Source organism: Poromitra crassiceps (assembly GCF_964638095.1).
Source record: "Poromitra crassiceps genome assembly, chromosome: 28".
In the NCBI taxonomy this organism is placed as follows: Eukaryota; Metazoa; Chordata; class Actinopteri; order Beryciformes; family Melamphaidae; genus Poromitra; species Poromitra crassiceps.
The window spans coordinates 3,737,302-3,763,070 of record NC_139651.1 but is presented as its reverse complement, the minus strand read 5'-3'; the positions used below and the strand labels follow the sequence as shown (position 1 = coordinate 3,763,070).

Genomic DNA, 25,769 nt, shown 5'->3' with positions numbered 1-25,769 from the left:
TTCAGCTTGCCTGGCTGGAAGCGCTGCCCCACTCTCACAGTCTGTCGATGACGTAACATTTATGGAAGCCATGATAACACCCAGTTTTTAGACAAAAGATTCACAACGAGACGAGTTGAAACATGCAACTACTTGCAACTATTCGCAACCAGCCCCTGCTGCCACTTGAGAAGATTAATTACTTTTCCCTGCAACGTTCTGAAACGGTTTCATCTCGTTGTGAATCATTGGTGTAAACTAGAGCCGATATTGGCCGATAACCGATACATCAGTATCGGCCGATATGTTGGCCCATATTGCCAATATTTTTTTATTTTGTATTTTTTAAGTTATAGACAGCATGTTGTATATATTTGATCCTTTTTTAGTTATATTTTATATTTGTTCTATTTGTGTTTTTGTATTTCTCGTTATTTATCATTATTAAATCCCCACTGAAGTTTACTGTTTGTTTCATTGCATTGATGTCATTTTGGACAAAGTTTATTGATAAGCTGTAAATTATCCTGCCTACATTACATATCTCAAGTCATGTCAAGTCATATCTTTGTCAAGTGTTTGATATTTGAGGGATCATTGCAAAAAGAAAAGTGTACCGGTAATATAATGTGTATATAATCTAAGAATATCGGCCGATATATCGATATTGGAAATGTTTTACTCCCTAATAGCGGCATCAGCCTCAAAAATCCAGTATCGGTCGCAGGGCTCTAGTTTAAACTGGACTTAAAACTCAGCCCTGGGTGTTGTTTTTGTTGTTTTATTCTATCATGACATCACCCGAACAATGATCAAAAAAGCACGTTACATGTATTCGCTCTCACTTCTGTTGTTATTCCGTGGACACAGCACTTTGAAAATCAATAACAGACTATTTCCTTTGGGTGAAACATAAATACGCCTCCTCTCGACAGTGTTTTCGATTAGTTTTTCCACGCCACCTGTTTTTCTCGGCGTGTTGTTTTCAGAGATGATGAGCAATCAAAGCAGCCAGACGCTGTAAAACAATTCAAAGTTTTCCTAACTTTCAGAGTCGCGCACGGTGGCTCCCCACTGCTGGAAAAATACCCCCATGGTTACATGTGTCATCCACACTTGTTTACCCCCCAAAAAAACAGAGTTAATCTCTCTCAGTGCAAAAGATCACTGGAAAGTTAAACACCGTCGATTCCTGTTTAACCGTATCTGAATCATTTTCCACTGTTATCATTTGAAGGTTGGTGTGTGTGTGTGTGTGTGTGTGTGTGTGTGTGTGTGTGTGTGTGTGTGTGTGTGTGTGGGGGGGGGGGGGGGGGGTCCATCCACCCCCTCTTAAACCACGATCTGGACCACATGGATCTGATCTGAGGCTTGTATTTGAATGAACACTCAATTCAGCATTTGTCAGTGTTGCCATGATGACGATAACTAAGGAAATCTCAAGTCACCTGAGACAATGTTCTTTTTAGCCAGCTTCATGGTGGATAACGGGGAAACAACAATGAAAGAAATCAAAACAGCTCACTTGGGGAGATGCTTCAATTTAGTCCAAAACTCAAAGACACACATAAGCTGTTTTCACACATACAGACAGACAGGGGAAATGACCTGTCAATCAAGACTGGCTATTTCCCGGAATTTCCCTCCACACCTGTGGGCTCACATGTGTGAAAATAGCAGCGAAATTACCTGTATTTGAGGGGGGTCTGGGGGGGGGGGGGCACTGCAGAGCGCGTGGGGAGTGAGTGACGTGTGCACTTGGATGGGGAATCGTCCTTATTTTATCCCTATCATATCAATCCTTATTTTGGGGGGCGGCAAAACTCCGATGGTGAAATAAATTTGCTTGTCACACAATAAATCACACTCGTTTGACTTAAGAGGGCATGTATGTTGTGTCCTTCACATTCGCTAACCAGTCTTTGAACTGAAATATTTGAAGAAGTTGGGATCCCTGTCTGAGAGAAATAGCCTGGCTGGTTCGATGTTTATCCGTTCACCTGCGTCGCGTTGAAGCACTTTTTACAGACTGGCTTCGTTTTGATGTGTCGCGGGGCTTGCCTTCGCTGTCGGCAACGTAAGCAAAATACTTCCACATTTCGCTTCGTGCATCTGCTTACAAGCGTTGGGCGGCTTTGCAAGACTCTCAGAACAAGCCGCTGCCATTTTCGCTGTCTGTGTCCCTGTCGGGCTGGACTGAAGGACTCTGGCCAGAGTGCGAGCAGAGGGGGGGGAAATCGGCACGCCCACACATGAAGCAGACATACCGCTCTTATGACAACCTCCGAACTGGGGAAATGTCCGCGATGACGGGGTCGCACTTATACCGGAAAACAACTTTCACACATGAAGGCATTACACCGCTTTCTGGTCATTTCCCGGTATAAAGCGCATGTGTGAAAAACGGCTATACAACAGTACCATAACTGAAATGTGTTGTGAACAAGCAGGAGAAACGCAGGTTTAAAAAAAAAATGAATGTGATGTAATTTGTTGTAATTAGTCTTTTCAACACAGTCCATATTGGTTACATCCTACAATAGATATATGAACAGTTTTTTTTAAATCAGATATTCGGATGCTCAATTCAGAATTGATTGTGGAGTGCCGCGTGAACATTTGTTTCTGGTGTTGTAGATATCTCTGAAGGCCTAGATAATATCTGTTGCAACCTGCCCCCATCTCTCCTCCTGTCCTGTCTGTATCTGTGATCCAATACTCACATTACTGTGCAAAGTCCAGGGTTGTTTGGGTGTGCAGGTTGAACCCGTCATCACTCATCAGTGTGGATTTATAGCTAAATCAATTCTGACAAGTCTGACACCTACATGGAAATTAGGGGTGGGACAAAATATCGATACTCACGGTATCGCGATATTTCAACTTGCGATACGTTATCGATACACTGGCACAAAGTATCGATATGTTTTTTTTTTTTTTTTTTTTTTTTTTTTAATAAACAGGCTAAAATATTATGCTGTGTGTGGTAGTTGAAACATAGTTTCAAGTTGACGTTTATTTATGTTTGTAGTTGAAACAAAAACATAAATACTGTAGGCTACATGAATGGAAATGTTTGATCATTAATATCTACTTTTAGAAATTATATAGGTAGGTAGGTTATATAGGTTTTCTTGTTTTAATAATAATAATAAAAATACTTAATGTGTAACTTTTCCTCCGTGGTATCGAAAATGGTATGAGTGAGTGAGTGAGTGAACTCGCATCTCAATTCTGCTAATAAATACATAATACCTGCTTCTTGCCTTTTAGGGGTATTTTTTTCTCTTCAGTTACACAGATATCGTGATGTATCGTAGGTTAAATTTCTTCCAATATATCGATTATCGCAGAATCGCTGTATCGTGATAATATCGTTATCGAGGCCCAAGTATCGTGACCATATCGTATCGTGAGTTACTCCACGATTCCCACCCCTAATGGAAATAAGGCTGTTTAATCATTTGTAATTATTACTATCATCGCTCTGTCTCGCACTGTAATTTATACTTCATCCGGACTGGGTGAGCTTGTGACGTTTAAAGGTCCCAATTCGTGCAGCTGTAACCTCTTAAAAACGTGTGTCTCTGGTCCATAAAACATGATTCTGGATTAATCTGTCGAAAATATAGCAACCCCGTTTGTTGTGACGGAGTTCTCACTTCCTCATCTCGTCGCTTCCCAAGAATGGCCTGTTTCTATAATATATTCAGAACTAACAGTTCCCATTGGCCGCTGAGGGAGAGCCCGCCCCAGGCTCCCAGCGGCCAATCAGATTAGCGTCTGTGGACCAGCACGCTAGGTTGCGAGTTATCGTTAACTTAACGGTACTACGCTAAAGAGGACATCTCAAAATGCCTAGACTTACCGAATGCACCTCTGCAGTTGCTGGATCACGTACAGTTGGCGTCGCTCCAGCTAGAAGTGTTAATTTTGTGGCTATAGACTAAATGGTGCAGGTAGCTTGTGTGAGAGAGACCCGCGCAGTATGCAGGAGGAAGCTAGTGACGTCCCAATTCCCCCAGATTCCCCTCTGGGCAAACGAAGCGTTTGGGGGTGTGGCTTGGAGGAGACTGCAGGGGGACGCTGGATAGGGACAAATCCAACTGTGGCAGTTCTGAGCGTGTGACCACTCATTACAGGGAGGGCTGACAGCAGTATATATGCATTTACAAGTAAAAACAGCTTTTGCACGGAATGGGACCTTTAAAAGAATATGACCCACTTTTGGTACATGTATAATTTGCAAAGGGATGTGTGCCAGTTTCACCTTTGCAGGCTGTCTGCAGCTCCTGAAAAAGACATTCATTTTGAATGTAGTTAAATATGACATTTTAAATGAGCGCTACATGTGATTTTGGAGAAAGATTGAGTCAACACGGTTCTCATTTTTCCCAGGTCATCAAATGCTGACACTTTGGATTGGTGGACGCCAGTCTGGTGTACCAACCCAAAGCAACGACCTGGGGAAATGAGAACCGTGTTGACTCAATCTCTCCTCCAAATCACATTTGATCATATGACTCTAGTTGATTTGCATTTCACCTCAGACGAAACGGGACACTGCTTTCCAGACTGAAATTTACCTAGATTTGCTAGAAAGATGAACAACATTTCAGCTTTTCCCCAACTAGGGCGCTGTTTGATGACATCACTAGGGTGGCGCTGTACAGTACAGTAGTAAGGATTTTGAACCTTTTGATGAATCAAAACAACCACAACATGTGCCGTGAGCCTGTTAGAATTCAAAATACTTAACCAACACTTAAAGGAGAATTTCGTTTTTTTTTAACCTGCAGCCCTCTCCTCACATTAATTATGATCTGACGACTCACCCAGTGCTCTCTGCAGCGTTTTTGTCGTCCTAGGCGTTGTTTTGAGATCAATAGCGTCCAAGCCACTCCTAGAATGGAGCTCCGTGAGGGCCAAGTGGCAGAATGCTTTTCCTCCATTTAAATAGACAGTTTTATTCCCGTTTTCGACGCATATCGTCATAAACTGTTCCCTAAGGAACGATCAGACTGCATTTCCTCCCCCTCACTCTTTTCACTAGTTACAGGCAGACCATTTTTGCCTGTCGGGTCAGTGAGAGACACAACTCTCGTCTGGAAAGTCCCGCGAGACTTTCCAGACGAGTCGTCGGATCATAATTAATGTGAGGAGAGGGCTGCATGTTAAAAAAAAACGAAATTCTCCTTTAAAGTCAGTTTCAGACATCTTAAAAATATTGGTGGCCTGCTGAGAAACCAGCCCAGTCACACAGTCAGAACTAATATTGTCATACATCTACACTACAGTTGTATTTCACATTAATTTCAGGTGCAAAATTGATTTTGTATTTCATTTCACTCGAACTGCCATTAAAAAGTCTTAAATTTAGCCTGACGAATCTTGTAGACACCCTGCTCTGTGTGTGTTGGATAGTTATCGTGCTATGGTGCTTCTCAAATGATGCGAGGCTAATCCAATCAACTTGCAGCGCATGTTGAAGTGTTAGCATGTTAGCATGCACTGTCACAATGGAAATCGCCTTCGACAAACAGAACTGAAGCAAATTATACGTCAAAGTGTTTCCTCTCGTCTCACAGGCACATCCAGTAGTGGATAAAGTTAGGCTAGATGTGGAAGTAGGACCTATTGTGGAGGTCTCTTGAGCAGTCACTGCAGTGGTTCTCAAAAAACTTTTTCACTGCAATGTTACTTCAACTAACACAAAGGAAGCAGCCTGTATAAGTCCATTTCCATCGCTGAACAGACTGACACTTTTTGCGCCGTCCGGCTGCTCCTTCATTGTCAAAACGATGGACAGCCCTTCAGATTTTTATGACACCGTTAAAACAATTCTGTGTCGATAACAGATCATATTTGTAAATCCATGTACATTCCCTGCACATTTAATGCCTATTTAACTTAGCCTGTAAATCTCATGTACATTCAATGTAAACTCTTATTTAACTCCGACTGTATTCAATTCATGTAAATCCACTGCCTATTTAACGCCTATTTAACTCAGTCTGTAAATTCATATTTATCATCCACAGAACACTTCACCACTCATGTACATATTGTATATATTTACTCGATTTGATTGCACTTGCAACTTTGTGATTGTCTTTAGTTATCTTCCTAGTACTTCTTATCTCTGTATATTGATGTGAAGACAAATTCCTTGTATGTAACTTGCATACTGTGGCAATAAATCTGATTCTGATTCTGATTTGGTCAACAACACAATCTCTGGTGTGTGCTGTCATGTGCATGCACACAGCCTTATCAACACTTATCTTTTAGAGTACATGGTATCACAGTAACCTATGCCCCCTGCAGGCAGGCAGCTACTATAACAGAGAAAGATGACACTAGATGGGGACACAGCTAGCTGAGCCCTCAGTGAAAAGAACCAAGCAGCTCGTCATCTGCATCGCAGTGACGTGGCGTGGCCACTATCTGTGCTGTCGCTGCAGCTTTACTGCCATCGGATATCGCTATGCTGCTATGTCTTGTTATAGGATTTCAATGGTATTATATATACACTGATAAGCACATGCTGTATGATGTACACCAGGGGTGCCCAACCTTTTTTGACCCAAGATCTACTTTTCAAGTAGCCAGCCTCCCGAGATCTACCAGTCCAGTTTCAACATCGCAAAACGCACACACATCGTTTCCAGCCTGCAGTAACTAACCTCACAACACTTTCTCGTTGTCCCACAACCACTTGACGGGTGTAGGGCTGTGAGTCTTCACTGGCCTCACGATTCGATTCGATTACGATTCAGAGGGCTACGATTCGATTCGATTACGATTATCGATGCATCACTTTTTTTCCCCAATACATGATTTATTTTTTCTCACTTTCTTTTTTCTCACTGTGTGGCTACTTTTAAAATAAAAGAGCATTTGGAATTGCATTGTATTATGCTCCATAATTAAAATAAACAACTGCATGTACTTCCATTATATTTTATTTGATTATAAAAAATAAAATAAAACGCTTTTTTTTTCTTTTCTTTTCTTTAAAATAATCGATTTTTGACACCCCTCGCGATCGACCTGGGGTCAGTCCGTGGTCGACCAGTAGATCGCGATCGACTGGTTGGGCACCTCTGATGCACACTACAGCATATCTGCCTTGCTGAAGCGTCCTTGAGCAAGAGACTGGATCTCTTCCAGCTCCAGGCTGACTGTTATGTGGCTAAACCTCACGTCTGCCCGCAGTGAGTAAGAGGGCGGGAGAAAAGAGAATTTCCCTATGTGAATCATCAGTGACGTTTTACATCTCAGAGTCGCGTTTGTCCAATGGTTCTACATGGCATCTACACTACATTTTACAATGTGTGCTGATGATATGTGATGTGTGATCTGACCTGGGGTCAGATGATTTGATGGTTTTGCTTTACGACACAAAAGCATATTGCTTCATGGCACAAAAGAGGAAGAGGGCGCCGTTCTTTCGGGCGCAGACAGGCCTGGCAGTGGCAGGTGGTGGAACTACAGTAAGGAGCGGTAATCTTACGACAGTATCACAATTTGACAATGGCGCATGCTAAGTGTAGCACCTTTTTCAAGCTTAGTCCTCTTAATTGATTGATATTGGTTGTAGGGTTGTCAAAAGTATCGATAGTATCGATAAAAGTCAATACTAAAAATTTGAAACGGATACAATACTCATTTGCAACAGGTATCGATAAGTATCAATACTAAAAATTTGAAACCGATACAATACTCATTTGCAACTGTATCAATATCAGCAGTGCTTTCTCTTAATGAAAAATCAAACAAACCACTGATTTGTCCCTCCCTGTCATTGGTGGGTATATTTTGCTTCAACAAGTTCAAAGTGTTCTGATAGGCTGATGACTAGAGCAGGTGTAATCTGCTGTGTTCTGATAGGCTGATGACTAGAGCAGGTGTAATCTGCTGTGTTTCCGATAGGCTGATGACGAGAACAGGTGTAATCTGCTGCGTGAGGTCAAAGTTTTTAATGAGTTTTATCAGACTTAGATTATGGAGAAGCATCTGTCTTTGTTTATTTTTTAAGCCTCTTGATGTGTTGTTGTCATCTTGCCGCGTGGTATCGAAAATGGTATCGAGTATCGATATTTTCCTGGGTATCGGTATCGAAGTAGAAATTCTAGTATCGTGACATCCCTAATTGGTTGCGATTTGTGAAAAATGTGGTATCATCGTGCATGCCCACTTTCTGCTACAAACGCCAAGCGGCCTGACTGAAGGAATAATAATTGCATTAGTTGTGGCCAGAGCTGGTTGACTTAACTGCACGGATGATGGCGATGGACAATTGTGTCCCATGCTCTGGACGAGCCCCTGTAAGGAGGTAAATTACCCGGGACGCCAGATTTACGCCAAGTATGACGAAGAAGGATGAATCCAATAAGGTCATGCTGTCTGATCTTTTGCTTTTTTACATAGGGAAGAGGAATTGTAATTCCTCTTCCTGCTCACAGAATAACAGGCAAAGTTTCTTTCTTCTCCACACCTTTTTATAAGGACGAGAAGTTTTTTTCATTCTTCAACTTCTTGTACATGAAGGGAACAAAATGAGGTGGATTTATCCATCCGCTGTTCCATCCACTGTTTCCCTACATTCTGTCCCTCTCCGTCAAAACGTCACCATCAATTGTGCATATAGTCTTCACTGTAAATGAGGCGATAACAGTGATGAGAGTGAAAGCTCTGATTAGAATTGTCATTCTTATACCTTCTCTAATTGTGATTTTATTTTTATTTTTCATTATTAAATCAGGCAGATATTTAAGTAGGCTATTCCTGATTTTGCTGGAGACACTCTTAAAAACCCTCAAGGTACCCTTAGGGGTCCCCCCCCGAACCCCCACTTTGAGAACCACTGGTCTATCCACCAACCCTCTCCCACGCTGGCCTGTGTCGTTGAACTGGGTTTGGGAACCAGCGATCTATCTGCCTGGCCTTTTATCGACTCTATCAAAAACAATGAGCAGCAGCTAACCGACGAGGGTTTACAGTCAACGTCGCTCTGTTAGCGGCGCAGCACATTTGTGATTGGCTGGGAATGGAATTTCGAGCAGCCTCGGTATGCAGCGCGCCTGTCTCGTGTAATCAGTGTTATCCAAGGTGATGTCTCCACTACCTTAAACAAATCTGCTCCCTCTCCTTCACGTCATATATTATTCCTATTGGCTACCGTCCCCAGGGTCAGTCAGTCACACACAGTCTGCAGTTTTTCATTGCGATCATCGTACAGATCATAAGGTTGTTGTTACTGCATACTCCCTCCTAGGGATGTTCATTTTGAAAATTTTCCAAAATCGATAATCGGTGAGAATTAACGATCAATTATCGATTATCGATTTTATTAATACTTAGAAAATTTTCAATATTTTCATTTTTTTTTTTTTTTTTTTTTTTTTTTTTAACAAAATGAATGCCTATGGCAGAAAATACGAAAGACAACATGTTCTCCTCAATGAACTCTTTATTTCAATGTGTCTCCTCTTCAACACTGCTGTCCCCGGCGCATGCCGGTGTGAATTTCTCATGTTTAAAACAGTTTTGTTGGCACAAAGGCCCATGCCCAGCCAGAAAACTAGAGACTATATGAAGCTCCACCTCACGTTAGTCGGCTGTGCAATGGAGTGGGGCGAGGAGGAACGAATTCCACCCAAACCTAGTCCAAAAAAAAAAAAAAAAAAAAAAAAACTTTTTTTTTTTTTTTTTTTTTTTATAATTAAAAAATCGATCCAAATGCCACAGGATCGATTCCAATCCTTAACGATCGATTATCGATTTTCGATAATTGATGAACATCCCTACTCCCTCCGCTTGTTAAATAACTCCTAACGGCATATTTTAGATTCACCTCTTGTCACGTACTCCCCGACGTCTGCGTGCCAGAAAAGCTCTTAAAGGCGGTGATCTGTGTATATGGACAACCTTGTTGAAAATAAACGGCTGTTTATGGCAACAGGCCTCGTGGGTTCACTCCCAAGTCACTGTTGCTTTCAGGGAGAGGTCGTGATTGGTGAGAGACCGACAGTGAGTCAGTGAACACTTTATATATGAGCAGTTGCGTTGTTGGACTCTCGTTTCTCCTTTTCTTTGTGACCTTCTGCGTTCTTCTGCTCCATCCAGACGCCCTGCAGGCAGACTGTGCAGCCGACCTGGAATGCCAGTCGCAACTCGCCCAGACTCATTTCCCCGTAAGATGGGCCAAGCCTGGGCCCAGGTGAAAGAGCTGCTGCCCTTACAGGAACTTGTGAACTTCATATGTGCAAAAATCACATGTGATTCTGCACATGTGATTTTTCACATTATGCAATTTCACATGTGAAACACGTGAAAACATGCTAAATCTCACATGTGAAACATGTGCTTTTGCCCATTGGGAAGCGTGTGGTTTTAGAACATTTTCACATGTGAAATGTGTGAAACCCATGTCAATTCCCACGTGATTGTTATTGAGTTTATGTCTGCAGTAACTGCACTCACGACTGCGTTTCTACGAACATTAACGTTTAACACTCATTGCTTCGGGAGCCGCCATACTGCTCGCCAGCGGGGTCCCTGATTGGCCAGTGCACTTTGTAATTTCTGGAAATTGCTGGAGGTCAGACTGACCCGCAGAACAGTGTTACTGTGAAGACATTCCAAGGCATTGTCTCAGCTGCCGGGTCAGGGTTGAGTTTGTTTAGACTAATAATCGGTGAGAAGGTGTGGTGAGAAGACAAGGACATTGTGGACTGTGTGTGTGTGTGTGTGTGTGTGTGTGTGTGTGTGTGTGCGTGTGCGTGCGTACTCTCAGAGGAAGCCTGCTCCCCCAGGCCCATCTGCAAAGCATTGTGTTCAGGAAAAAGGAACTCGACGATCTAGCAACATTGTCAAACAATCAAAGAAACTGAGTGTAAATGCACGTACAGAGGAGGTATCTTTGCTGGTATCGTGTCTTTGATCTGCCATTTAAAAAAAGAAAAGAAAAATCCCATCCTGGCCCGTGAAGGCTGCAGCTTACGTGACCGAAGCCCCCGGCGGTCCGACCACTTTCACTTTCACTTTCAGTGACTGTTCAGCCTGGGATGTTCTGGCCAGCATGTTCTTCTGGCCAGCATGTTGGGCCCGGCGGGTTCGGCATGCTGTGTTCTCTTAGCTCAGCGCTCAGGGTATCTGCAGCGGGGGTACGGTGGCGCAGTCGGTAGCGCTGTCGCCTCACAGTCAGAATGTCCTGAGTTCGATTCTTGCCTGGGACACTGTGGGCGCTGTGGTCGTGTTCCCCCCCATATCTTCAGTGCCTACTGCCCAGGTGGGTTATCTCGTCGTAAGGGCCTTTCTCTCTGTGTGGAGTTTGCATGTTCTCCCCGTGCTCCCCCAGGGGGGTTCCTCCATATATAACCCCCCCCCCCCCCCCACCAAAAACATGCAGAAGATCAGATCGTCATCGTCATCCGACCAGTGACGACAACATCCGAAGTTGGTCCCCGGGCGCTGTACGAGAAAGCGACCACTGCTCCTGGCCTGTCCCCCGGAGGAAAGGACATGCCTGGATGGGTTAAATGCAGAGGACACTTTTCACCGGCCACCGTCAGCATGAGTGTGTTGTGGCCGCATGCATGTGTTGTGGTGTTCGTGTGACAATAAAAGACGGGCTTGTCCGTTACGAGAGCTCTAATGTGTGCAGCAGATGACAGTGTGTCAGTGTGGATGAAACGCTGGGTTATCTCTGCCCTCTCATCTTGCCGGGCCAACACCACTCATTTGCTGCTCCAGCTGTCACCTGTTACGAATGCAACCAGCCCTGGCTGGAGCATGTGATGTCACGCTCCCATGATGCACTGCTGCTTTTTATTTGATTGGTCCTCCTCCCTCAAGACGAACCTTACACTTAAAGGAACATTTTGCCAATTTTCAACCCGGTTTGTATCATTACAATGACTGCGTTTACATGGACTTGAGTATCCCGGTTATGAGGCTTATCCTGGTTTTGATCATATTCGGGATATGGCGTTTACATGGAAGAGAGAGAAAGCAGGTTACTCATATCCCTGTATACATGATAAGTAGTAGTATCCTGGTTACTGATCACTGCATGCTATTTGCGCAGGCGCCTGTGATCGTTACAATGATACAATAATAATTGCTGCAGCTCGCCTTTTAACAGGAACTCACAAGCGTGAACACATCACCCGCCTGTACTGGCCTCCCTCCACTGGCTGCCTGTTCGTTTTAGAATCCATTTTAAGATTTGATTGTTTGCTTTTAAATTATTTAAAAAAATTATTAGCCCCAACCTATCTCTCTGAGCTTTTAACTCCGTATGCCCCGACTAGGTCACTCAGGTCCGCTGACCAGTCTCTTCTGGCCGTCCAGAAGGCAAGGCTCAAGCTCAGGGGAGATCAGCCCCCAAACTGTGGAAGGAGCTCCCGCTGCATGTTAGGCTGGCCCCGCCCCTACACTGCTGCATGTTAGGCTGGCCCCGCCCCTACACTGCTGCATGTTAGGCTGGCCCGCCCCTACACTGCTGCATGTTAGGCTGGCCCCGCCCCTACACTGCTGCATGTTAGGCTGGCCCCGCCCCTACACTGCTGCATGTTAGGCTGGCCCCGCCCCTACACTGCTGCATGTTAGGCTGGCCCCGCCCCTACACTGCTGCATGTTAGGCTGGCCCCGCCCCTACACTGCTGCATGTTAGGCTGGCCCCGCCCCTACACTGCCCATCTTTCAATCTCACCTCAAAACACACCTTTACGACGTAGCGTTTAATTAGAACCTAGTAATGGGAGTCGCGTTTTTTCTACTTTCTGTTTTTTGTCACTATTTTAACTTCTGTCTTACTTGTGTGTGCCGAGTATTTTCTTTTGTCACTGCTATTTTTGATTGATTGTACAGCACTTTGGTCAACTCTGTTGTTTTAAATGTGCTTTATAAATAAAGTGGATTGGATTGGATTGAATAAGTTAGTTGCTAATAAGTAATAAATAGTCTTAAAGGAACACTCCGCCCATTTTCAACCAGCTTTGTATCATTAGAACATCAGTAGTATATCAGAAAACTGTAAACGGTTTTGAAGTCTGTCATTTAATTTGACAATTATTGAGTGTTAAAGTGTGGACCAGTGACATCACTGGTCCACACTAACTCAAATTAATAACTCATTAACTCAAATCAACTCTCAATAACTGTCAAACTAGATGAATGATGAATAGTTTGACAGTTATTGAGTTGATTTGAGTTAATGAGTTATTAATTTGAGTTAGTGTGGACCAGTGATGTCACTGGTCCACACTTTAACACTCAATAACTGTCAAATTAAATGACAGACTTTAAAACCGTTGACAGTTTTCTGATATACTACTGATGTTCTAATGATACAAAGCTGGTTGAAAATGGGCAGAGTGTTCCTAGGCTGGGAACCACTGCACTAAAGTGTGCTCGGGTGATGAAACACAGGAAAGCTGCACCGTGTGTGTGGGCTGATTCAATAGACTTGAGTTATTTGCTTGGGAACGATCGGTCACTGTTGTTGTGCTCTTGTTCTTTATGACCCATTTAATTTCACTAGCCCCACTGCTCATTCTACTGTGTGACACACACACACACACACACACACACACACACACACACACACACACACACTAACACACACACACAATAACACACACACACACACACACACACACACACACCATCCCTGCTGTTTTCCTGTCATAGCCCCTCCCCCATCCCTTCCCAGTGTCCCAGCAGGCCTACTGGACATTGTGTTGTTGATGTCTCATTGCTGACATAAGTGCCTTGCTCGTGGGCAGCTAGCGTAGAGCGCCCACTCTGGCGCGGCCACTCGCATCATTTACCGGACTAAAGAGAACGCACGCCGGCCATCTCCTCTCCTCCTCCTCACACTAACTCATCCAAGGCTGATCGCTTCACCCCCCATCAGGAGGAGATTCACTTGTGAGATCTTATGAAAGGGTTTTTACATCATTACGATTGAAATGAGTTTGAGTGTTGGCAAAGAGGTAGACGTAGCTCCACTGCTGGTTAGGGCCGCCTCACACACTTAATTGGCAAACAAATTGAAATTGCAATATTGTAAGAGGCTGCACATATTCTTTGTCAGATGAAGAATGTTTGAGACAAACCCCAGAGTCCCTGGCCAATAAACCATAGGGGTGGCCATCACCAGATGCCCACGATACGATACTAAAACGATACTTGAGATACGATAGTATTGCGATATTGCCAATATTGCGATATATTTAATATTGCAATATATTGAATATTGCGAAATTTCGATATATTGTCTAACTCCTTTTCCTACCTTTTTCTTGACCTCACCGGAAGTAAAACATGCATGTGTTTTTTTTTGTTTTGTTTTGTTTTTTCCCCACATGTAGGCTACATTATTAAGCTTCTCTGGACTCAATATGCCACTGCAGGCGCGGACTGCAACATCGGGCGCTTTGGGCAGATGCCCAGTGGCCTTGCATGGCATGGTCTGCAAAAAAAATTTTTTTTTTTAAATATCGATACTTGGCGTCCAAATATCGATCGTCAGGCAAAATATCGCGATACCATGGTGTATCGATCCCCCCCCCCCCACCCCTAATAAACCACACATTTGGAGATGATCTTTCATTATGTTCAAAACAAGCATCTTGGAAAGAGAAAGCTCTGGCCACATGCACAGCAATTAATATGACACTTACAAAAATTCAGCAGACGTTGTAGTCCCTGTGTAGGGAATAGTGATGTCACAATACTGTAATTTCTCCTTCGATACCGATACCCAGGAAAATATCGATACTCGATACCATTTTCGATACCACGGGAAGGGGAGGATGACGACACGTCAAGAGGCATAAAAATAAAGTTAGACAGATGGACGGACAGACGCACACTTCTCCATAATCTAGACCTTATCAAACTTTGAACTTAGACAGCAGATTAGCCCTGCTGCTCTAGTCATCAGAACACGTTTAGCTTCTTGAAGCAACAGACAGCCACCAATTTTCATTAAAAGAAAGCACTGATTGTATCAAAACAGTTGCAAATGAGTATTGTATCCGTTTCAAATTTTTAGTAGGCTATTGATTATTATCGATACTATCGATACCTGTTGCAAATGACTATTGCCTCCGATTCAAATTTTCAGTATTGATACTTTTCGATACTATCGATACCTTTGACAACCCTAGTGGGGAAATGATCTTTTCTCCTCCACAGGGAGGTCAGAGGTCAAGCTCTGGAGCTGGTAGGGACACCTCAGCGGGGCAGATATGCTTGCTGGCACAGGGGCTTGAACCCAGCTCCTCTGGTTGAAAGACAAATCTCTTGTGTTTACTATCCGCCTATAGCTGGTAGCAGTTATGTTCATGTTCTTTTAGTGTGGAGACATACTTCCACATGTGTTGCAGTGCAGGAATACCACACCCCTGATATTCAGACTGCGTCGTCAATTCATAAACTCATTTCCAAAGAGGAGCCAAATCCAGTGATATTCCCTTCATCCAGGAATACTTTAACAAAGCTCAAAGTAGCTGGAGGAAAGAAGTCCATTTAGAGCAGTGTTTCTCAAATGGGGGTCCGCGGACCCCCAGGGGTCCGTGGCACTTTGCCAGGGGGTCCGCGAAAAGTTTTCAGGTAAAAAAAAAAAAAAATTAATTAATTAAAAAAGAAAATGCTACATGTTACCTTTTCCTTCTCAAACTACTTCCTACTAGGGGTGGGAATCGCTGAGTAGCTCACGATACGATATCGTCACGATACTTGGCCCTCGATAACGATATATCACGATACTGCGATACTGCGATATATTGGAAGACGATACATCACGATACCTGTGTAACAAGTGAAAAAAATACCTCTGAAGGCAAAAAATCATGTATTATGCATTTATTAGCAGAATTGACATGAACTCTCTGAGTTCACTCACTCATACCATTTTCGATACCACGGAGGAAAAGTTACACATTAAGTCTTTTTATTATTACTATTAAAACAAGAAAACCTATATAACCTACCTACCTACCTATATAATTTCTAAAAGTAGATATTAATGATCAAACATTTCCATTCATGTAGCCTACAGTAGTTATGTTTTTGTTTCAACTACAAACATAAATAAAGTCAACTTGAAACTATGTTTCAACTACCACACACAGCATAATATTTTAGCCTGTTTATTTAAAAAAAAAAAAAAAAAAAAAAAAAAAAAAAAAATAATAATAATAATAATAAACATATCGATACTTGGCGCCAGTGTATCGATAACGTATCGCGGGTGGAAATATCGCGATAACGTGGGTATCGATATTTTGTCCCACCCCTACTTCCTACATGGTGCTAGTCTATCAAAATATCTTGGCTGTCATTGATTGTGTTGCATAGTGGTTTTCTGTACTGTTGACAAATTGTGATATTGTAAATCGCTTTGGACAAAACAAAAGTGTCTGCTAAATGACGTAATGTAAATGTAATGTAATAAAATAAAAAAATAAAAAAAAATCTTCATAGTTCAACGAAAATAGTTTATGCTTTAAATCTAAAATGGTTTGTGGATTACATTCTAATAACAAACCTATCAAATTAAAAGTCAAGCACATTACCGTGGAAACAATTAAGCTTAGCCCAAAATCACAAATCAGAATGAGGGGGTCCCCGGTATATTTTCTATCTTGTAAGGGGTCCTTGGCTGAAAAACATTTGAGAACCTCTGATTTAGAGGCTTCCCTAGCAGGAGATTCAGTAGACAGAAAACTGGGAAGTGGTAGGAACCGGAGACCAAACCAGAGAGACTTGCATCATCATGTCTTGCTCTTGCCCACAGACTGGTATCGAGATAACGTCATTTCATTCAAAAAAAAAAACTGGTGGTGATCGATCATGTCACACTGATGTTTTCAGTTATGGAGAGAAAGAGGGAAAGCTGTCTATCTCCTCTTCTCACGGCTCTTACCTTGGCCTGCACTCCTCTCATTCAGATCTTTTCCTACATCGGGCCTTGTTTGTGTTTTTTCATTCTTTGCACTTTGTTCTGTACGCTCCTTCTCATCATCCTCCTTATTATTATGGACGTTCACAAATTGTCACCTAAACTGTCAATTGTAATAGACTGCTGCTTTTGGAGATGACTCGCGGGTGCTGCTTTTGGAGATGACTCGCGGGTGAAAATGTACAAATTGCTGAAGAGGCTGTTATTAGGAAGTCTAACCTGTAATCTGCAAACTGTGAGTCAGTTTGGAGCCCACATGATGATGCCTCTGCATTTACATCACAGCAGTGAGGACAAGTGGCTTGATAGATAGTGCAGTTTGTCTTTTGTCATTTCTTTGAGGCCATTTACACCTGGTGCTAACATGCGTTTTCTGTGATCAGATTGCAATCAGATTGTATTTTATCACTTCAGCCTGATTCCATTCACACCTGGCGTTAACATGCATTTTCTGCAATCTGATTGCAATCTGATTGCAATCAGATTGCAGAAATGGTTGTCCTCTCAATCCGCATAAAGTTGCTGTATCCAGATTGAGAGGACACATTGCATTTACACTTGTGTTTCAATGTGTACACAATGCATCCCTGACCACCTCTGGATGTGGTTTGGCCGATCAGATTGCAATCCACCTTCAATGTGTTTTGGGGGTGTTTACACCTGTACTTTCAAGTAGGGGTGTCACGATACACTCAGTTCACGATACGATATGTATCACGATACTGGGTTCACGATAACGATACGATACGATACGATTTTAACAATATTTTTTTAAACTTGAATAATGACAATATATGACTGGAAAAGTAGTATTTTATTTGAAATGCACAAATACAAAACATGCTGTTGTGGGAAATTGTTATTACAATAACAACTAGAAAAAACATGAGATTGGAGATAAGGCTTATCTTGAAATAGAATGAGTTACACCGTCACTTAGATTTACTTTGAACTAAAAGGTTTCTCAGCAGTATAAATTCTCATTATGCATCTTCAGTTTTTCTTCAAACTCAAACAACAAGACTTTTCTTAGTCTATTTTGTATGCATCTTCAGTTTTTCCTGTCAAGTAAACAGTTTTGCCAGAAACTCAATTGAATGGTTTCTCTCCTGTATAACTTCTCATGTGTCTCTTCAGAGTCTTGTTCAACTGAACTACTTTCCACACATTGAACTTCAACAAACAAAGACGTTTCTTTGTCTACTTTTGGGGGGGGGGGGAAAAAAAAAAAAAATTTTTTTTTTTTTTTTTTTTCACGATATGAGATTTCATCTCAACGATACATATCGTGACGTTTTACTATCGCGAAATTTCGTGGGACGATATATTGTGACACCCCTACTTTCAAGTGATAAAACACAATCTGATTGCAATCTGATCACAGAAAACACATGTTAACGTCAGGTGTAAATGGCCTCTTTGTCGATGGGGGCTGAAAGGTGAACGGCTATCATTATTTCCTTTGTATAAGGACGGCTCATGCAATCATGTGTCAATCATCACAAATTGTTTGTCATGTTAAGTCAAAGAGGTGTGCCCAGTTACTATTGTTACTAGGATCCTGGCCTTTTGGTATGCCCATCAGACTATGCAAGTCAAATGGAGCAATAGTGTATCAGCCCCTGTTGGGGTCCGTCAAGGGGGGATTGTATCTCCAGTTCTTTTTCATCTTTACGTGGACAATTTGTCCAAAACATCTGAATGCGTGTAACACTGGGTGCCTTGTTGGCGATACCCTTGTGAATAGGGGTGTCAAAATGAATCATATAATCGATGCATCGCGATAGGGACGTGTGAATCGAATCGTTGACAGATGAATCGTTGAATCGTTTATGTTTAAATTTCTGTTGACATTCAGATTTTAAAGCACTTTAAAGTAAAAAAAGGGACTTGATATTTATGACTGCTTGGATTAATTGACGAAAAAGTAGCCATGTGCAGTAATAGTACAGAAAATTGAGGATGTGATAGTTGGAGCTGCAACACTGTTGGAGCTGTATCGAGATGCATCGTGGAATCGAATCGAATCGTTGACCGATGAATCGTAATCAAATCGAATCGTGAGGCCAGTGAAGATTCACAGGCCTACTGTACTACTTGTGAACACCCTCATTACCGGAGGGCGAGCATGCATAGACTGCAGGTGGCATATTAATGATGCCATGAGAATATTGCTCAGGAGGAGACCTAGATGGAGCCCTGCGAGGTGTTAACACGACCAACTTAAATGATGTCAGTATTAGCCCCGCCCACTGTTTGTAGGCACAAAATGTTGTGAATCCTCTTTAAACCTGCTAAGGAATGGTCTCAACGTAAGGCCACAGTCCTCTGCATTTCTCAGTGCTTTGTAACAGAACATGTGGAATGCTGGGCAGTGGGCACGGGAGGAAGATTGGCTCAAATGTTGTGTTGCAGTTAGAGTTGTGATATGAACTTTTGAAGTCTACTTGAAAAACATTATTTTGAAATCTTTTCAGATGCTAATGCATGGCAAATATAGCCTAGGGAAGTGGTCAAGAAAATGTATATCTGTCTCAAAACACTTAAACGTTTTAATGCGTGTTTTCTCTTCCCTCTCTGTCGTCACTACACTGCATCCTCCAATCCTACCTACCCCCCCCCCCTCTCTCTCCTCTCTCTCTCTGTCTGTCTGTGTCTCTCTCTCTCTCTGTCTGTCTGTGTCTCTCTCTCTCTCTGTCTGTCTGTGTCTCTCTCTCTATCTCTCTCTCTCTGTCTGTCTGTGTCTCTCTCTCTCTCTCTGTCTGTCTGTGTCTCTCTCTCTCTCTCTCTCTCTGTCTGTCTGTGTCTCTCTATCTTTCTATCTCTCTCTCTCTGTCTGTCTGTGTCTCTCTCTCTCTCTCTCTCTCTCTCTCTGTCTGTCTGTCTGTGTCTCTCTCTCTCCTTCTCTCTCTCTCTCTCTGTCTGTGTCTCTCTCTATCTCTCTCTCTCTGTCTGTCTGTGTCTCTCTCTCTGTCTGTCTGTCTGTCTGTCTGTCTCTCTCTCTCTGTCTGTCTGTGTCTCTCTCTCTCTCTCTCTGTCTGTCTGTGTCTCTCTCTCTCTCTCTCTCTCTGTCTGTCTGTGTCTCTCTCTCTCTCCTTCTCTCTCTCTCTGTCTGTCTGTGTGTCTCTCTCTCTCTCTCTATGCAGCTAATCAGTGAAAAGATAAGTGGGGTTGAGGGGACGAAGCTGGAGGAAGACTTCCTGGAGATGGAGAGGGTGAGTTTGACAGACTTGACACCTCTCTTCCATTTGCGGGTCACAGCTACTTGCTGGATTTTGGGTTTGTGGTTCACATCGCAGTGTTTGGTTTTGCTGTAAATCACGAGCTAAAATGTATCGCTCACTCAGTAATTGCACAGGCGTATGAACGAGCTGACCAGGAGCGAGCAAATTCTGGAGAAAAAAACTCCAATCGTGTTCAAATGCAATCAAATCATTTCAATGGTGTCATAACCCAGCTCTGTGGCTTATGGCAAAAGAAGGGAACAGGACGCAAAGTGCCAAAAATATAACGTATTTATTATAATACAGTAATGTAAATAAGTGTGGAGTGTGTTGATCTGTAGCATCACTAGTGTCTAGTGTAGTGCAGGGTGTTTGTCAAGTTAAAAAATAAAGACAAAGAACAAAACCACTGTGCCAGGAGCTTTTACACCCCTATTTACACCTGCTTTTTAAATGTGACCATTATCTAGATCAGTGGTTCTCAAATGGGGGTCCGGCGGGGACCCCCAGGGGTCCATGGCACTTTGCCAGGGGGTCCACGAAAAGTTTTCAGGAAAAAATAAATACATTTTTTTTGTGTACAAAAGCTTCATAGTTCAACGAAAATATGTTATGCTTTAAATCTAAAATGGTTCATGGATTACATTTTAATCTGACAAACCTATCAATTTAAATGTCAAGCGCGTTACCGGCGTGGAAACAAGCTGAGCCCAAAATCACAAATCAGAATGAGGGGGTCCCCGGTATATTTTCTATCTTCTACTGTAAGTAAGGGGTCCTTGGCTGAAAAACATTTGAGAACCTCTGATCTAGATAACGTATCTGGATACAGGCTGCATATAAAAACCAGGTGTCAGTGGGGTGTTGGTGCACCGGGCCCAGGTGCTCCAGATCTTCTCATCAGCTGCTCCTCCATGACGATGAGTTCCCCAGTCATCTCCTCTGGCAAAGACAGAGAGAAACCAGCACACAAGACATGCAGGGCCGTCACGACGGTCACATGATGTGATGGTCACATGATGTGACGGTCACATGATGTGAATGCAGCATTGGGGATGTACCAAAAGTTTGCCGAACACAATTCTTCTTCTTTTCTCTTTTGCATTTGTTTGAATAGCTAGATCGCAAAACTAGCAAGTTTGAGCTTAGGTGATGATCACACGTTCGGTGAGTCCAGGTTTCAGAGGTCTTAATAATATACAGTAGCACGGCATTATCTTTAAAAGCTTTAGATTGAACTTGTGAGCCCAGTATAGTGCTAGCTATTGATCCCAACTGCTACCTGAACGTACCGTTACACCCTTATTCCTTAATATAGATTGAAAATTAAATCCTCAAACAGCGCTGCGACGTCCCTGTTTTTCTGACGTTCTTGTCTCGCCCTCAACAGAAGATCGAGGTGACCAACAAGTCGGTGTTCGACCTCTTGTCCAAAACAACAGAATACCTCCAGCCAAACCCAGGTAAGAATACCTCCAGCCAAACCCAGGTAAGAATACCTCCAGCCAAACCCAGGTAAGAATACCTCCAGCCAAACCCAGGTAAGAATACCTCCAGCCAAACCCAGGTAAAGCAGGTGGCGTTTGTAATCAACCTAATTCTGCTCATAGACCCTCTCTTTCTAGAGCAAAGTCTCGTACCGTATTTGAGTGTATTTATCGATTTGTCCTGCGTTTTGGCTGCAGCCTCCAGAGCCAAGCTTGGCATGTTGAACACGGTGTCGAAGATGCGAGGGCAGGTGAAGACCACCGGCTACCCCCAGCCCGAAGGCCTGCTGGGAGACTGCATGCTGCGCTACGGCCAGGAACTGGGAGAGGACTCTGTCTTTGGTACTGTACCATTACATTACATTACATTACATTACATTACGTCATTTAGCAGACGCTTTTGTCCAAAGCGACTTACAATATTACAATTTGTCAACAGTACCGAAAACCACTATGCAACACAATCAATGACAGCTAAGATATTTTGATAGACTAGCACCATGTAGGAAGTAGTTTGAGAAGGAATAAGTAACATGTAGCATTAGTTTTGTTTTTTGTTTTTTTAATTAATTAAAATATGTTAGTTCAAGAAGGGCCCAGGTGGAGCCTGAAAAGGTAAGTTTTTAGTCTCCGCCGAAAGATTGGCAGTGATTCGGCCGTTCTGACCGAAGGGGGGAGCTCATTCCACCATTGAGGGGCCAGGGACGAGAAGAGTCGCGATCGGGACGGGCGACTTTTGAGCCCACGTAGCGGTGCAGGAGCGAGGCGATCTGGACGGGTGGAGGAGCGGAGGGAGCGATGAGAAGTTTGGAACTTGACCATGGACTGCAGATAGGAAGGGGCTGACATGTGGACTGCCCTGTAGGCCAGTACCAGTGTCTTGAATTTGATGCGAGCCGAGATGGGAAGCCAGTGAAGGTCACGGAAGAGGGGAGTGACAAGAGAGAATTTAGTTGGTTGAACACCAGACGGGCTGCAGCGTTCTGAATGAGCTGAAGCAGTCGGATGGCTGCAGCAGTGTACCACCCCCATACATACATCATGTTGTTACTCATTTAGTTTGTCCACTTTACTGCTGGGAGAGGACTCTGTCTTTGGTACTGTACCACTCCCATGCACCATACATACAGATGTTACTCATTTAGCTTGAGTAGAACCCCCCTTCCCCCCCACTGCTGCCACAGCAGTGCAGCAGCAAAGTGGCCGAACGACATGAGAAACAACCGCAGCAGTGGCTATAAAAAGCATTCGCTCCCCGTGACTGTTGGCATGTTTTCTTGTGCCACAAGATGTGTTCAAAATACACTTGTGTGGGATTTTTTGTGTCTGGAATCTATGCAAAGCAGTTGTCAGTCACGACTTTCAGTACAGTTTCTTCATCCACTTCCACAGCGCAAATGGAGAAGAGAAAGTGCACCGATAGGGAAACCTCTGGCTTCCATATAGAAGGGCGATAGTTTGGTTTTAAAACCACGTGGGAACTGTAAATTAAATTAAAAGTATTATATTATTATTATTATTAAGTATTATAAGTAACACCGGTCCGGGAATTCCCATTAGGATGTATTGAAGAGACCTGGTTATAAATAAATGCATTTTGAGTTGGTTTTGTAACATTAGGGAATTGACTCACCTGGGCTAATTTTGACATGACGTTTGCAGAATAGTGATCATGTTCTCAGGAAGGATTTAATTAAGCTGTGTTCACACCGAGATATTTATTTTTCGCTCTGTCGCTTGATTCAACCCTTTGGAATCGCTCTGTCGCTCTGTTTAAATCGCTCATCAACAGGCACACGAATTGACGGACATGTGGCGGCTGTAACGTTACGCAATGTCATGATGTTTGTCCACTACGAGCCACCGTAGATGTTTACAACCTATCAGCGTGCTCCTAACGCGAGCTCCATACCGGTAGTACAGACTTCACTTCATGTCAGCTGTCAGCCTGTCAATGCGGTTTGTTGCCACACAATAAACCAGCGGTTTGTTCCAAGCCAGTGTGATCCTTGACTCACTCTCACACGGCAGCCAATCAGCGTTGAACAGCGAGCGACTGATGCCAGCGTATTTTCGCTCGAGTTGGGATATTTCATCTGGGGTAACCTCGCGTCACCAGGCTCTTCTCGGCGAGAAAGAGCCTGGCTTCCGTTCACAATTGATTTTGTCACCCTACCTGGTTCCGGCCTAGAGCCCGCCCTAGACAGGAAGGGCAGCGTTTCTAGCTCGTCAACTTTTACGTTAACTTGACAATTTGACCCAAGTATCAGAACGGCAAACAACAAAACAAAAGATGGACGTATCGAACGAAGTTTTTGAAGAAGTTATTTTAGAAACATTGCGGATTCACAATCTCACATCTTTTAAGCCAATACAGAAGCTTTGCATCAGACAATTAATCGAGGCAAGAGACGTCAAGCTAACGGCAACAAAGACGTTTTTTTGGCGCACTGCCTTCCGGTGTTCATTCTGGTTCCGTGGTTTACGCCCCATGACAAAAAGCGGGGTGAAAGGTGCCCAGACTAATCTGGGGCGACGAGCGTATTTTCTCCCTATCGCTCTGTCTCTGTCGCTCGGACGCCCAGCGATTTTTCTCCCGGGGCGAATATACGCTCAATCGCTCGTTTGCATTGACTTTGTATGTAAACTCGACGCCAGCGAAAAACTTTAATAGGTCGGTGTGAACGCACCTTTAAGGAACACAGCATTTTCCTTTTGATTCCAGGACAATTCCACTGTATGAAAGGTTGTAGAGAAACCCTATCGCTACAACACAAACAAGCACATGCACATGCTGTCTGAGGACATGTGGGGAAACCCAGGTCATGTGTTTGAAGGCAAAGGCAACATTTGACACATTTGATAGATGACATACATTTATGCACACACTTGCTGCACAGCCATTCGCTTTCTTCCACTTTACACAAATGTCCATTTTAACGAGTCGTTTTGTCTTCTAGTCCTAAAATCATAATTTCTTCTGAAAACCTGTCACTTTCTGCCATTCCACTTGTTTCCAATGCAGTTTCACTTGCTTTAAAACCCTCAAACAATGTGGAATGAAGATAGATCGATAGATTTATTGTCACTCCATGGTACAAGTATCACGTGTGAATTTCTGCTTGGTTCGCTCTCAGAGTCGGAGAGCAAAACCGTGTGTCGCCATTGAACAGCGCCAGCATTGGACAATGCATTTAAATGAAATACGCTCAGATAATTCACATTATTACTCCACATCATTCCAGCTGTATTGCAACAGTTTGATTTGCATTGGAAAATAGTGAAATGATTTTATCCCATTTGTAGACCCCCCCCCCACATTTATTTAAATTAAATAATAATTTAAATGTTATTAAAGAATAAGAATGTAAGACTTGATACGTAGTTTAAATGAATGTTTTTGCAGTGCTGTTAATCTGTGATTGAATTGTGATTGTGCCGATTGGGGCAAACCCCAAGCTGCATACTGGCAATTTTTATCATGCATAAGATGCATCCGCGCTCACCCAACCTAATCTCATTTGAATTGCTCAAATTGACATGTTGTTCTTAGACATGACGTCTTAGCCTGCAGCGCTCATACCAGTGTGTTTATCACAGGGAGAGAAAGAGTCTGTAAACCCTCTGTGAAAAGTACGGGTTAGAAGAGAGACAAGTTGATCGCAAATACGCTAAAATTGAGGAGACGATTGATAAAGTTGTATTCATTTCTGTGTATAATACCTATTTATCTTTTGAGGATTTCCACCCTACATCAAATGTGGAAGCTGCCTGTCATTTTATTTCTAGGTTGTGGATCACATCGACGCCTCGACCAGATCCACTCGATACAAGTTCATCTCGCTGATTATGTGGGTTTATTACATCGCAAATCCAAATGTAGCCAATCAGATTCTGTTTTGCCTAGTTACCTAATGACGGTATCAACCTCGTTTCAAGTATTTGAAAAACATATAGGGGCATGCTGAGATAATTTCAGCCTCAGTAGACCTACACATTTTCTCCGCAGCAATGTTGAAATTAAATCCTACTTTTTTCTCTTTTTCTTTTTCTGGTCTTTTCATTTCTTTCTTTCTTTCTTTCTTTCTTTCTTTCTTT

The 25,769-nt window shown here is 42.9% G+C and overlaps 1 protein-coding gene across 2 annotated transcripts in view; it reads left to right on the top strand.

The window, feature by feature from the left end:
- Positions 1-25,769, top strand: part of sh3gl3a (SH3-domain GRB2-like 3a) — a 36,160-nt gene that overhangs the window by 2,319 nt on the left and 8,072 nt on the right. For both annotated transcript variants that reach the window (XM_083662296.1, XM_083662295.1), the window contains exons 2-4: positions 20,107-20,175; positions 21,575-21,647; positions 21,870-22,013. In XM_083662296.1, the coding sequence (XP_083518422.1) occupies positions 20,107-20,175; positions 21,575-21,647; positions 21,870-22,013 (286 nt within the window). The remainder of the gene's footprint in view (positions 1-20,106; positions 20,176-21,574; positions 21,648-21,869; positions 22,014-25,769) is intronic.